General features: G+C 38.9%; 1 protein-coding gene across 2 annotated transcripts; it reads left to right on the top strand.

Annotated features, from left to right (window-relative positions):
- Positions 1–3485: 3485 nt before the first annotated feature.
- Positions 3486–11788, top strand: LOC144083696 (zona pellucida-like domain-containing protein 1). Of its 2 annotated transcripts, none has more exons than XM_077611717.1 (10): positions 3486–3627; positions 5639–5859; positions 5975–6156; positions 8194–8266; positions 9667–9764; positions 9972–10052; positions 10164–10335; positions 10408–10513; positions 11093–11122; positions 11307–11788. In XM_077611717.1, the coding sequence occupies exons 1-10, from the start codon at positions 3486–3488 to the stop codon at positions 11486–11488; spliced, it is 1287 nt and encodes a 428-aa protein (XP_077467843.1). In that variant the 3' UTR covers positions 11489–11788. The 2 variants fall into 2 exon arrangements, with proteins under 2 accessions (XP_077467843.1, XP_077467844.1); XM_077611718.1 differs by having other exon boundaries at positions 3519–3627; positions 11093–11139; positions 11315–11788.
- Positions 11789–12342: the final 554 nt, after the last annotated feature.

Here is a 12342-nt window from a genome sequence, read left to right as displayed (position 1 = left end):
TAGCTGCAAAAAATGAGAGACAGTAGACATTTGATAGAGGACAAATCATGATATAGAAATAATGGGAAATGCAATAAAAATAGAAATCAAACAAGAATGAATATTGACTCAAAAGAATAGAATAGGATACATGGTTTCAAAGATGAATTGATTAAAAATTGAGTGAATATATAAATGGACAAAAATAGTGTATCTAAGATTGAAACAAAGAGGTGAAACAAAATGAAACAAACTAATATATAACATCAGATGGGATAGGCTCTGGCACCCCCACTTTGCTTCTGAGGATTAACAGTGTGGATAATGAATGATTTTGAATCTATCATGCATTCACAACAAGACAAATAGTATAACTTTGATCCATGGATAAATAAGAATATATTTCACACATATTCACCTCTTAAAACTTCCCACAGTCAATGAACTGTACAGTTTGGATTGCAAATGTTCTTGCGTAAATTTCAATACTGATGGCTGTAATTTCAATACAAACATGACTGTAGCATCCATGCAAAATCCACATTGTTGTTCACTTATGCCGGGAACAATAAAATAACTGTTAAGGCCTTAAACTTCCTCCTCAGGTGTGGCCTTTGAACTCAGAATAGTATATGTAGTAGTAGTATACTACAGACAGAGGAGTCTACAGCTGTGGTGCAGTGAGAGATGCTCAGCACAGAGGGGCAGCATAGATACATGTGTACAATTTACAGCAGTTGCTTAAATTCAATAATCCTGACTTAACTCATTGGCTGCCAACCTTCCCAGTCAAAATAGATGAGACCTACATAGCCAATGATTTGATTTTCATACACATTTTAAAATATATTTTTTATAACATACAGTGCATAAAATGAGTTTTTGTCATTTTGTTTTTATAATTGTAGATATATTGAATAATAACTCCCTGAAATGCTTCCCTATCATATCAGTGGATGGGTTTTTGTGTCCAAATAGCCAAATTGTCTGGAGCTTTGTACTTCTTATTAGGTCAACCATTTTGAAGCAATATTAAATAATGAGGAAAGTGCATTTTTCCCTGAACATATTATACATACTGTCAACTTGACCCGAGATGAGGTACCAGACAAAGTCACCTCAATGTTGTTCCAAATAATGAGGAAAGTGCATTTTTCCCTGAACATATGGTACATACTGTCAACTTGACCCGAGATGAGGTACCAGACAAAGTCAACTCAATGTTATTCCTTGGATGACAATTTGGTCTGGCTGAATGACCTGATGATGATGATCATGCCAACTTGGCCATTCTGTACCCCTAAATCAGATGGTGGACTGCCCTCTGGGGGTCGGGGATGAAGATTAATGCCCCCAATTCCATGCCGCTGTCAACTCTCCAGATCAACCACCAGACTATGGCGGGTTAGCAGAATAGAACAGGGATTAATATTATGTCTTCAAGTAGTCAATATTTCATGGCAGTGTTTCCAACTCAAGCTCCACATGAACCGAGAGCATCTATAAACAATTGATATCCCTACCCAAATACTTCTGAACACTTACCCTCTGTCAAGATGGAACAAAAAAAGGTCTCTGGCTTTTGGAATAGCATCTGACTTCCCCGGACGAATCCCAGCAGGATTTGCCTTTGATGAAGGCTTCACTTTCCCGCTTGTGTTCGAAATGGCGCGTCGAATTACCGCCTCACTCTCACGGGTTTGGTGACGCTGGCTTCACTGTGCGATTTAGATGAGCGTGGATGTTTCAGCTTGATCAGATAGCCGTAGCACTATCTGGAACATCTTGAAGGTGGCGGTGGGTGGTGGGCTTTTAAAGGTGTCAAAGTGCAACAGCAGCCGTAATGACAAATTGAGTTTAGCCGAGATGCACGATGGCTTAGTGAGTGTGCTGAACCCTCCAAAGATAATTATAATGATGATTGAAGAGTATTTATTGATGACATGTATTCCTTTGTTTCTCTAGGCCAGTGATGCGCTGTATATTGACGGGCTAGTGTCTGAAAGAGAAGCCTAGAAGCGGCGAGCACATGGCTCCATGCTGACTAAATAGGTCATTTGCTGGGTGGGAGTTGTAAAATAAGAAAGATGCTAACGGGCTCACCATATGTATACATTTCATGCATTTGTGAGGCCATACGATCTTTTTTTTGCAGCTCGATGCTGCTAGTGTTCTTTAAAAGCGGCTTGTATTTGATTTCAGCCCTACCTCATCGTCGATAGCTGCGGGCTTCGTAAGGAATTAATTCTATACGGCGTTGGAGGCCAACACGTGAGGACGTTGGCCAATTTCCAATTGAAACATGGACCAATTTTTCATCAAAAGTGTGTTGACTTGAAATTTTAAACTCTTCCAACCTTTCTGTTTTTCTACAGTGTTCAAGAGAGAGCTTTCTTTGTCATTTAAAAAATATTCATAATCTTGACTCTCAGCAATTGATGAAGTAAAATGTAAAAATGTTGGAGTCAATGGAAAGTTGAAGTCGCTTTAAGAAAGGAAAAATGTTTCTGCAATTTCCTAAAAAAAATTAATGTCGTACTTGAAAGGACGTTTGCTGAATTTGGGATTCCATTTTATCTCAAGGCTAAGAAGTTCTATAATAAACTATACAAAGTTTTTGTGGCATAAAATGAAGAGGAGACTACTCTAGTTCTTATTCAGAAGACTCTGGCAAACTACCGTGTTACCCCCCCAAAAAAAGGCCGTTGGGTACAAGCTTTACATGGAGTTTGTGAGGACAAAAGCGTAAAATGAACTCCACGTCCTCACTTTTGGTTGTGACATGCTGAATGCACAGCTTTTAGTAACGCTTTGTGCATCCCAATCACCTACAGACAGGTCCTCATCGGACCATGAGTTGACCATTATGCGGATGTGAATGCGGGCCGCCGCGGTGGCCGATGACAGCTTAATTCCTGGGCTGCCCCCGCAACTCATATGTGATCCCCTCAACCCTGGTGAGGCCCGGTGTTTGTGCCAGCTGACAGGCGATGATCAGAAGCGGCAGAGGCGAGTGGGAAACCTCTTAGGCGGCTCCGATTTCTGGCCTCCGTGAAAAGATTTGTTGAGGCCGTTTCAGATCTGATGGAGGTTCCCACGTCCGTCACCGAGGCCGCGCTTGGATAATGGCCGTCGTTATCTTTCATATCTGTTTGCACACAACAAAATGCAGAAGAGGCTGACCATCACCATCCAAAGTGCCCCCTCCCCGCTGGGCTTGCTTTGAAGGCATGAGGAAATGGCTAAACAGGTGTAGAAAAGAGCACCGTGGGGGTGAAATGAGGCGCGATACGGCTTAAAAAGGCCTCCAAAAGAGCAGGGGGTGGGGGGCTGACGGTCATCATGAGCGAGTGAGGGCAGGAGGGGATCGGAGAACCAGGAGATAGACGGTGGCAATACTTTGATCGAGGTCACAGAGGGCAGTCGCCTCCAGGCTCGGGAGATAAACGCCACTTTGGAGCGGCTGGCCCGGAAAAGGAACGGCACGCCATGGTGACCCTCTGAAGATGACGGCGGCCAAACGTCTTGCGGGTGCCCAAATGACCCCATTGTGCCTCCTCATCCTGCTCCTGATGAGCGCCGTTGCTTCGGTGTCGGCGCAATTTAATGGATACAACTGTGACGCCAACCATCACAGCAGGTTTCCTGGTGAGGACTCACGCACATTCACAATTTGAGTCCTATTTTCAGCATTTTCATTTAGATAAATGACATTTTCAATTGCTTTCTTTCAATTTCGGGTAAATGGTTATTGTCTGTTTTTAACTTCTAACTAAGATTTTTTTCACAAAATCTTTCTTTGTCTTTGACGATGATCGACATCTAAAGTGGAGGCTCTTTTCAGCCGTGTGCTATGAATCTTAATGGGTTTCGATCTATTTGAACTGGGAAGGTAGGCAGCGAATGAACACAGTTCAAATGTATTTTGTGTCTCTGATAAGTAATGCTGGTCAGTTTAAAAAGTGGAACTCAAATAGTCAATTGTATGGATTAGCCACACGTTGATGACCCTTTTGTTTTTGTGCAAAGCAACACATTAGAAAATACAATAGCCAAATGTGAACTTTTTCATAACAAATTATGTTGACAGTCTAAGATTTGTTTTAGTTTGGAAATTAAAATTTGGATGATGTAAGAAATTACTTAAAAACAATATCCATTGTTAAGAAAAAAATACAATGAAATCAATTGGCCTCCCTGTCTTTATTACATTATCGAGATGCAACTGTAACTTAGGTAACAAAGACTGCCCAAGCAGTGCAAAATAAATAAATAAATAAAAAAGAAAATATATATATATAATACGTATGGTGAACCATGTTCAATTGAAACTGTTAAAGTTGATTAAAACTAAATATTATCTACAGTACATATTTTGTAGCCATGTATTGGATGCGATTATAAGGTGCAAGTATTGATTGATTTCATATACATGCATCTATTGAGTTGAATCTACATATATTTATTTGCTTTGTTGGAAAAAATATTGATATTGGAGTGCGTGGTCTTGCAATCTGTTACAATTCCGCAATTAAGGTATTGATGTACCTAGATTAACATCAATACCATTATTTTCCCTGTGTTTGAACACAAACATAGTGTTATTGTATAAAATCAAGCATCAGGCTCCAATGTATATGCTAAATAAAAATTATAGAAAAAATTCTAAATTGTTTTGTATTGCAAATATGATGATTGAGGAAGGCAGATCACATTTCTTTGGGATAAAACAAATATATTAATAGCTTATGAATTGTTTCAAATTCATGTCTAGTGCAGTTCATTATGAAGTCTGGTAGAGTAATGAATACAAGTGTAATATTGAATGTTATTTAAACTTTTACAAAAAATCTTTTGCAACTAATAAGTTTTTTAAAGTTTATTTAAAGAGTGGTACCATTACAATGAATGGTAGTATGTATTATGATATCATTAGAGAACAGTGAATTATTGTCTTCAGTTGTAGTTATTTAGTAAAAATTGGTAATTAAAAGAAATGTTAACCTCATGAAGACCTTGCTTCCATCTATGTGTACTGTACATCACAATTTGGCTCATGTAGGTCGCACATTTTTAATGTTATAGTATTTAAATGAGTTTCCTCTAAAAGGCGAATGAGCATATAATATTATGATTGCTGTGCAACTGTTATACCACAATAATGTTTCTGTCTGAAAAATGTTATGACACCATAAAGCAATGTTATTTTGTGATTGTACTTGCAATAAATTCCTCTTGATATACAAAAAAGGATCAAAACAAAAGGTAGACCAGCAAAATCTAAATGAGAGCCTATATGAGCTACACTCCATCATACTGACAAGTACTACCGCTATCATTTTAATATTCTAATGACCTGCATAGCTTAATCATATTCAAATATTTATCACATTTTAATGGATTTTTTCTTTTTGACACAACTGTCAGTATGATGCAGTGTTGGTATTCTGAGGATTTATCAGTTTTGATCCAAACAAAATGATCATGATAAAGAAAGAAAGTGCTACCATCGACAAACCGTGCACTGTAAACAATAAAATGAGCACTTTTAAATGCCAATACATGAGGTACGGCAAGTCATTTTCCTCTCCAAATTGGTCTGTGTAAATGCCAAGAAGTAATACTCACAGGAAAAAATAATTTTGTGGTACTTTGAAAGGCGAACGGGACATCAGCGTGTATTGCGGCGTGCAGACCATGACGGTGAAGATCAACTTCTGCCCAGTGCTGTTCTCCGGCTACACCGACACGGACCTGGCCCTCAACGGTCACCATGGCGACGCCCAGTGCCGCGGTTTCATCAACAACAATACCTTCCCCACCGTTGTGCTGTTCAGCATTGGCCTCAGCACCTTGGAGGCATGCGGAAACAGCCTAGAGGTAAACAACATGTTAAATTACACGCGGGTATTTTGTGTTGCCGTCATCAATAAGTTAGCCTTCTGTTGTTTATCCACCTGGCCGCGAGCGACGTCTTTCTATTCCTTCTCGGCAGGTCAGTACAGCCTTCGGGCCCAATGCCTACGGAAACGTGTCGCTTGTACAAATCGGGAATGTCTCCGGCTTCATCGACACACCTGACCCGCCGACGATTATCAGCTACCTGCCCGGTTTGTTGTACAAATTCAGCTGCAGCTACCCATTGGAGTATCTGGTCAATAACTCACAGCTGGCATCGTAAGTTGGCCTTCCTCTTGACTGCTCTTTTATTCATTGGGATAGGGAACTAGGATTGATCATTCTTCATCGAATGAAGGGGTTCTGTAGCGTGACCGGACGTTTGGTCGCCGGACTTTTGGTCGCCGGTTGTTTGAGTCCAGGCGACCAAACGTCCGGCGACCAAAAGTCCGGCGACCAAAAGTCCGGTGACCAAAAGTCCGGCGACAAAACAAGGTAAAACAACACGGTCTACGCATCAATAAATGCCAACAATGGCCCTGAGCAGTTTCACTGAGCGGACGTGTGAGTGTATAAGAGGTTGTATGTACATGAGTTGTCCCCTTAGATAGGGACGTCAGTCAGGGTCTTAACAAGTTCTCCAACAAAACACAATAAAATTACGGGAAATTTGGAGCTTTTCTTTAGCCTAATAATTAATAGGGCATTAAGTATGACTAAATAATAATTCGCAGTTTGTATTTAGGGAATTTGAGCAACAATTTTAAATTGTAATTATCAATAACCTTCCGGGTGACCAAACGTCCGGCGACCAAAAGTCCGGCGACCAAAAGTGCGGCGACCAAACGGCCGAGTACCGTTCTGTAGCATGGTTTGGAAAAAATGCAATTCCAAAAAGTTGTTAGACTCCTAAAGCTTACTGCGGACATGCCAAATTCACAAATGACTAGCTAAGGAAATCGACAAAGGGGAGGGATCAAAATGTTATTGTCGTGCGATCTACCAATAGTATCTCGGCGATCTACATTAGTTCCTTGGCGATCTACCGGTAGATCTCGATCTATGTAATGAGCAGCCCTGGTTTAAATGAATATAAATCATCTTGTTTATTATTGTGTTTCAGGACTTATTTGGGCCAATCTGCTTCCTAACTGACCACCACAGTTGTAAACAGACTTGTAGACTTGTCCACAGTTGTGGAGTATTACATTTAACAGCAGTTGATCAATTGGCAGTGTTGTTGTAATATTTATAAGGTCATTTTTGTAAATATGTGCGTCACCTTTAAGAGAATAGATGACGTACGTCGAAGACAGAGGTCAGTTACTGGCCTTGTATTTTGCATTGCCCACTTGTGAATAAAGCAAATGAACAGATCATTGCAACTTATTTCCTTCTGTACGCTCGTTCAAATGCATTGCAAAACTATCCTGTAACAGGGATGTTCAAACTATTCCACAAAATGGCAGTGGTTGCAGTTTTTTTCCTAACTGATCTGCCAAAACAAGCAGCACCTGACTGCAATCAACTGATTATACCTTTTAAGATACCAGATTGGCTAAAATGTCGGTTGGATTGAAAACCTGCACCCACTGTGGCCCTTGAAAACCGGTTTGGACACTCAAGATCTAGAGAGTGTCGCTGTCTGCATGAGTTTTAGTTCATTAAAAAAACTACTGAGTGTCCCTTTAATTCTCTAAATGATAAATCCAGCATACAAGTACCCTCTCCATGCATTTTTTTATTTTTTTGCAAGAACTCACAATTATATTTCGAGTGAAACGTTATTTTCCACTTGTCATCAGCATTCACCGTGAACAATATTTGAAGTTGAGGCTTGAAGGTCCCTCAGCGTGCCCAGCGAGAATTTGCATATTGAATATCAACCCAATCTGTATGTATTGCAGGACTTGTGTCCGACACCTCATCCCTGCGCTGATACATATTTACTATGCTTTCCGGCGCTTTATAATCACAAATTAAGCACTGCATTTAAGTATGGCCCACGTACTTTATCATGCATGTTAATTCAACTCAGATAATCTCCTTCAGAATGTTAACTAGATTAAATGAGATAGGAAAATTGAATAAGTTAACCTAAGAAAAGGACTTAAAATCTTAGTTAGCATCACTATTGTATATACTATTTGTTTGATTGTTTTATAATGTGATGATAACACTGGGCAAAAGTTAAAATATATGTATATATATTAAGTCTGACAGTTGCGTTTTTTTGGGTACAGAACAAAAAGTGATCTTGTTTGGTTGAAGCTAATTTGGAAATCCTACTCTGACCACTGATTGCATTTTTTACAGCTCTTCGGTGGCCATATCAGTCAAGGACAGCAACGGCACATTTGTGAGCACGCTGAGTCTTATGCTGTACAATGTAAGTGAGTTTTTTCCTGCTTTACTTTATTACCAGGAAACTTTCCAAGAACGTCTTGAGATTGTTGTTGGGTTACTACAAGGTTCAGAATAATCAGTATTCACCCAAGCACATATCTATTTTCATAAGAGTGTTGAATCTTTTATTTTTCGGCTGTTTGGAGAAGAAAATCAGAAACTTTTTTTTAAACTCGAGACCCAAGTTTAGTTAGGCAAAAAGGAAGCAGAATAGTATTATAATGTAGGAGTTCTTTTTAAATATACTTTTTAAAATTGTGCATGGGCTGGCAAAACAGTAAAATATTTATGATTACATTTAAATGTGGAAAAATTAAATTGATCCTATTTGAGCAAAAATGTATTAAAAGTATTCATTTCCAAAAGATATCTAGAACATGAAAATTCAATTTTGGCATAAACCTGATTAATTATTCTCTCATCATAGACTACAAGTTATATATTTTTTCTGTAATCTATTTTCTGTTAATTAAAAAATAATAATAAAATGATTTTATACTGTAATTATGATGATTGAAGTAGCATGGTAATTTAAGATCACATTTCTTTTGAATAAAATTTATATTTTATGAATTGTTTGAAAGTCATGTGTATTGTAGTTCAATGTGAAGTATGATAGAGTAAAAAAAACAAGTGTAATATAGAATTTTATGTTATGTTTTTAAGTTTTTAAAGATTAGTAGGGTTTATAAAAAAATGATCTATATTCCAATTATAACCTTTTTTTCTGGCATTGTCATGTACCACTTGAACTTCATCTCTGGGATCCTGTAATGCAGTAAACTATGGCAATTATTTTATAATGTTTGGGCACTGAAATCATGTCTGCAGTATAACCCCTCCACCCCCAAAAGAATGGAGAGGTTTGCCGTTTGACATCCACAAAAAACATGCATAAAGAAAAAGGAAAGACACCCTTCTGGATTTTCACTCTCAAGTAGGACGGACATTAAGGTCCGCTGGTGCCAATTCCCCAAAGGCATTCTGCCCTTTCTTTTCTTTTTCCATTTTTAATACCCTGATTCCATAAACGTCCCAACTCTAAATGGAGGGGTGAATAACACAATTGACAAACCAGGGTTGTCAAAACACGTTCACAATCTCATCTTTATCGTCAAAAGAGAAGGCACAAGGACGCCAAGACGCCACATCTTCTTGTGAATAAGGATAAACGAAACGTCCTTCATTGGTGATAATAAATGAAAGGAGGGCGAAGCAAGAATATGTTCAAATTCAGGCAAAGCTTATACTAAATGTAGCAAACGTGCGCATAAATAGAAACCCTATTGAACTTCAGCATTCTCCTTACTTTTGAATCATCATTTATCAATTTCAAATATAAAAGCAGAAACTAATATCTGAATGTACGTCCTTTCCATGCAGGACTCAACCTACAATCAAATGCTTTCCATCCCCATGGCCGGACTGTCTTTGAAAACCAGAGTGTTTGCTGCAGTCAAGGCCACAAACCTGGACAAACGGTACCGTCATTTAACGCCGAGCCAATTCTAAAGACGCGATATGAATGAAAACAACTCAAAGGGCGACGACGTTGACGTCGCCATTGTGATATTGTACGACAGCGAGGCGCCAGGCCGTGACAGAAGGAGAAAGACCCGTGTGTGCTTTCCCATGTGCAGTTAGATGGCTATCTGGCCTCCAAATCATACAGTTTTGTCCCTCTACAGTTGGAACATCTTGATGGACTACTGTTACACAACCCCCTCAGGGAATCCTAATGATGAACTCCGCTACGACCTTTTCTTGGGGTAATCCGACTTCTCGGCTACAAACTACAAAAGGCGAACGATTAACCATTCATGCCATTTATGTCTGAATCAACTATCACATGCGTGGCCGTTCATCTTGTGGTGGCGCAGCTGCTACAAAGACCCCCAGACCACCGTTTTCGAGAACGGAAAGAGTCAAATGGGACGTTTTTCATTCGAGGTCTTCCGCTTTGTGAAGCACCGGCACCAGAAGATGTCCACAGTCTTCCTGCATTGCGTCACCAAGCTGTGCAAAAGTGACGATTGCATCATGCTCATGCCGGTTTGTATGCTCGCCAAACCGCGTAGAGCCCGAGTTTATCGCCCTAAAAATGACCGATTACGGCTTTGGCAGATCTGCGGGCGGAGGCGAAGGCGGGACGAAGGAGCTGGCCTCGGTTCGCCTCCGGCCGCCAGCGGAAACGCCGTCATTAGTGCTGGACCAATTATCACCAGGAGTGGTATGAACTCACACTCTTGAGGCTTTAATATTGTTGTCTGGTTATTTACACCTTGGAAGGTGCGTCACCTCGTAGAATATTATCCTGACATCCCTTTCCTCAAAAATGGTGCCTCACTGAGGTGTTTTGCCATCATGAATAAGAACGATTCACTTGTATGGTTTCAGACCCTCTAAGGTCTAAATAGGGAGACAATGGAGCAAAAAAAATTAAGACTTAGACATCGACTATAATTTAGTAGTTCTACAGAAATTCAATTCATCCTTTTCCTTAACTTTGTGATTTTCTTGTAAAGAATAATACTGCCACATTTCAATTTTGGGTAAAGGAAATTTGAATTATGTGGTTTGGAATGACGTTTTTGTTGTTTTCATCGGTAATGTTGAATATTTTAAAATGATTGGAGTGGAATGTTAATGGTACATGCCGTTTATGAAAAAAAATAACAGCAAAAATCAGTGCTTGGCTCAACCCTACTTCCTATTCTTCCAACGACTTATTGCATAAATAAACTCATTTCTTACAAATGAGTTTAAAGAGATTGAAAGTCTATTTAAAAATTGTGTTTTCTATTTCCAGATGATGTTCCCATCAACAACACTCAGCTTGGTGAGCAACCTTCCGCAATGCTTAAACAATACGATTGAGAATTTCATCGTAAACTGAGAATGATGATCATGGTTTAGGCATCAAGACTGCTGTTTATCAATATGCTTTCTAGAATTTGTGTGATGATAAGCTCATGTCAAAGCTTGAATCATTGATGCTCTATTTTTTTTTTACCTCGTCACAGCAGGCGACACCCCCAAACTGCTGAATCCGACGACCACCGCGCTGATCTCAGGCGTGGTGGTCCTGGGCGGGATGAGCGTAGGCTTTGTACTGCTGTCAATGCACCTCATTCAGAAGTCACGTCATCCTTCGTCATCCTCGGCAGCCGCAGCCTCAGGCGCTTGGAACCCTGCTTTCAAATGAACCCATTAAATTATCAACATTCATAGTGAATTCATTTGCACACACGTCACTAAATATTTCAGGTGTTGTGTACGGTTTCATTATTTTTTTACAGTAACTAGAGGGTTAAAATCATGCCAGTTAAAAAAATAGAAATTTTAGCTAGGTAGAACTTTTAATAATTAAAGCTGATATAGTAAGAACAATTTTATGGGTGCATCCATGCTATTGCTGGTACTATGATGTTGATGATCGCAATAAACCACTGAGTAATGAGCATGATTTTTTTTTATGATTAATAACTATATACTGTGTATAATTTTTTTAAAACTGTTTTTTAAACACCATGATTCTGTTTGAATTGTGGAATATATTGAATGAAAATCTGTTCATATTCATGCATATTTAGGTTAAAACAACATTTCAGGTTTAATTATGACAAGTGTGCTATTCTTTAGTCTTGCAGACATTTGAAAAGTTATGAAAATAATGTGTTCATTTAACGATAGCTGTGTTTTCTTTCATTTTTTTCACAAAATAAAAGCTATATTTGAACAATTTTGGGAAAGTATAATTGTCAACTTAAATGTGTTTCCATTGATTTTAAGTACACGTGGTCATGTGATCCTGTTGCATATACATTTTAAAGAAGTGTTTCCATCGCCTGTGATTGGCTGGCTGATTCGGGGTGTCCCAACGAGGTTTTTTTCAGATAATTCATCACTAAGATTCCAGCAAAAGCAAGACTTTAAGGCTGCAACTGTCGTTGTATCTAAAAGAAAAATGTTCTACGATTGTTGTTTTAGTCCTCAATGCACAGTCTAAATGAAATGTTTATATTAATGTTCATATTTATGGGGCTGTATGAAATGACT

This window comes from Stigmatopora argus, chromosome 10, assembly GCF_051989625.1.
Source record: "Stigmatopora argus isolate UIUO_Sarg chromosome 10, RoL_Sarg_1.0, whole genome shotgun sequence".
Lineage (NCBI taxonomy): Eukaryota > Metazoa > Chordata > Actinopteri > Syngnathiformes > Syngnathidae > Stigmatopora > Stigmatopora argus.
This window is presented reverse-complemented; position numbering and strand designations above follow the sequence as displayed.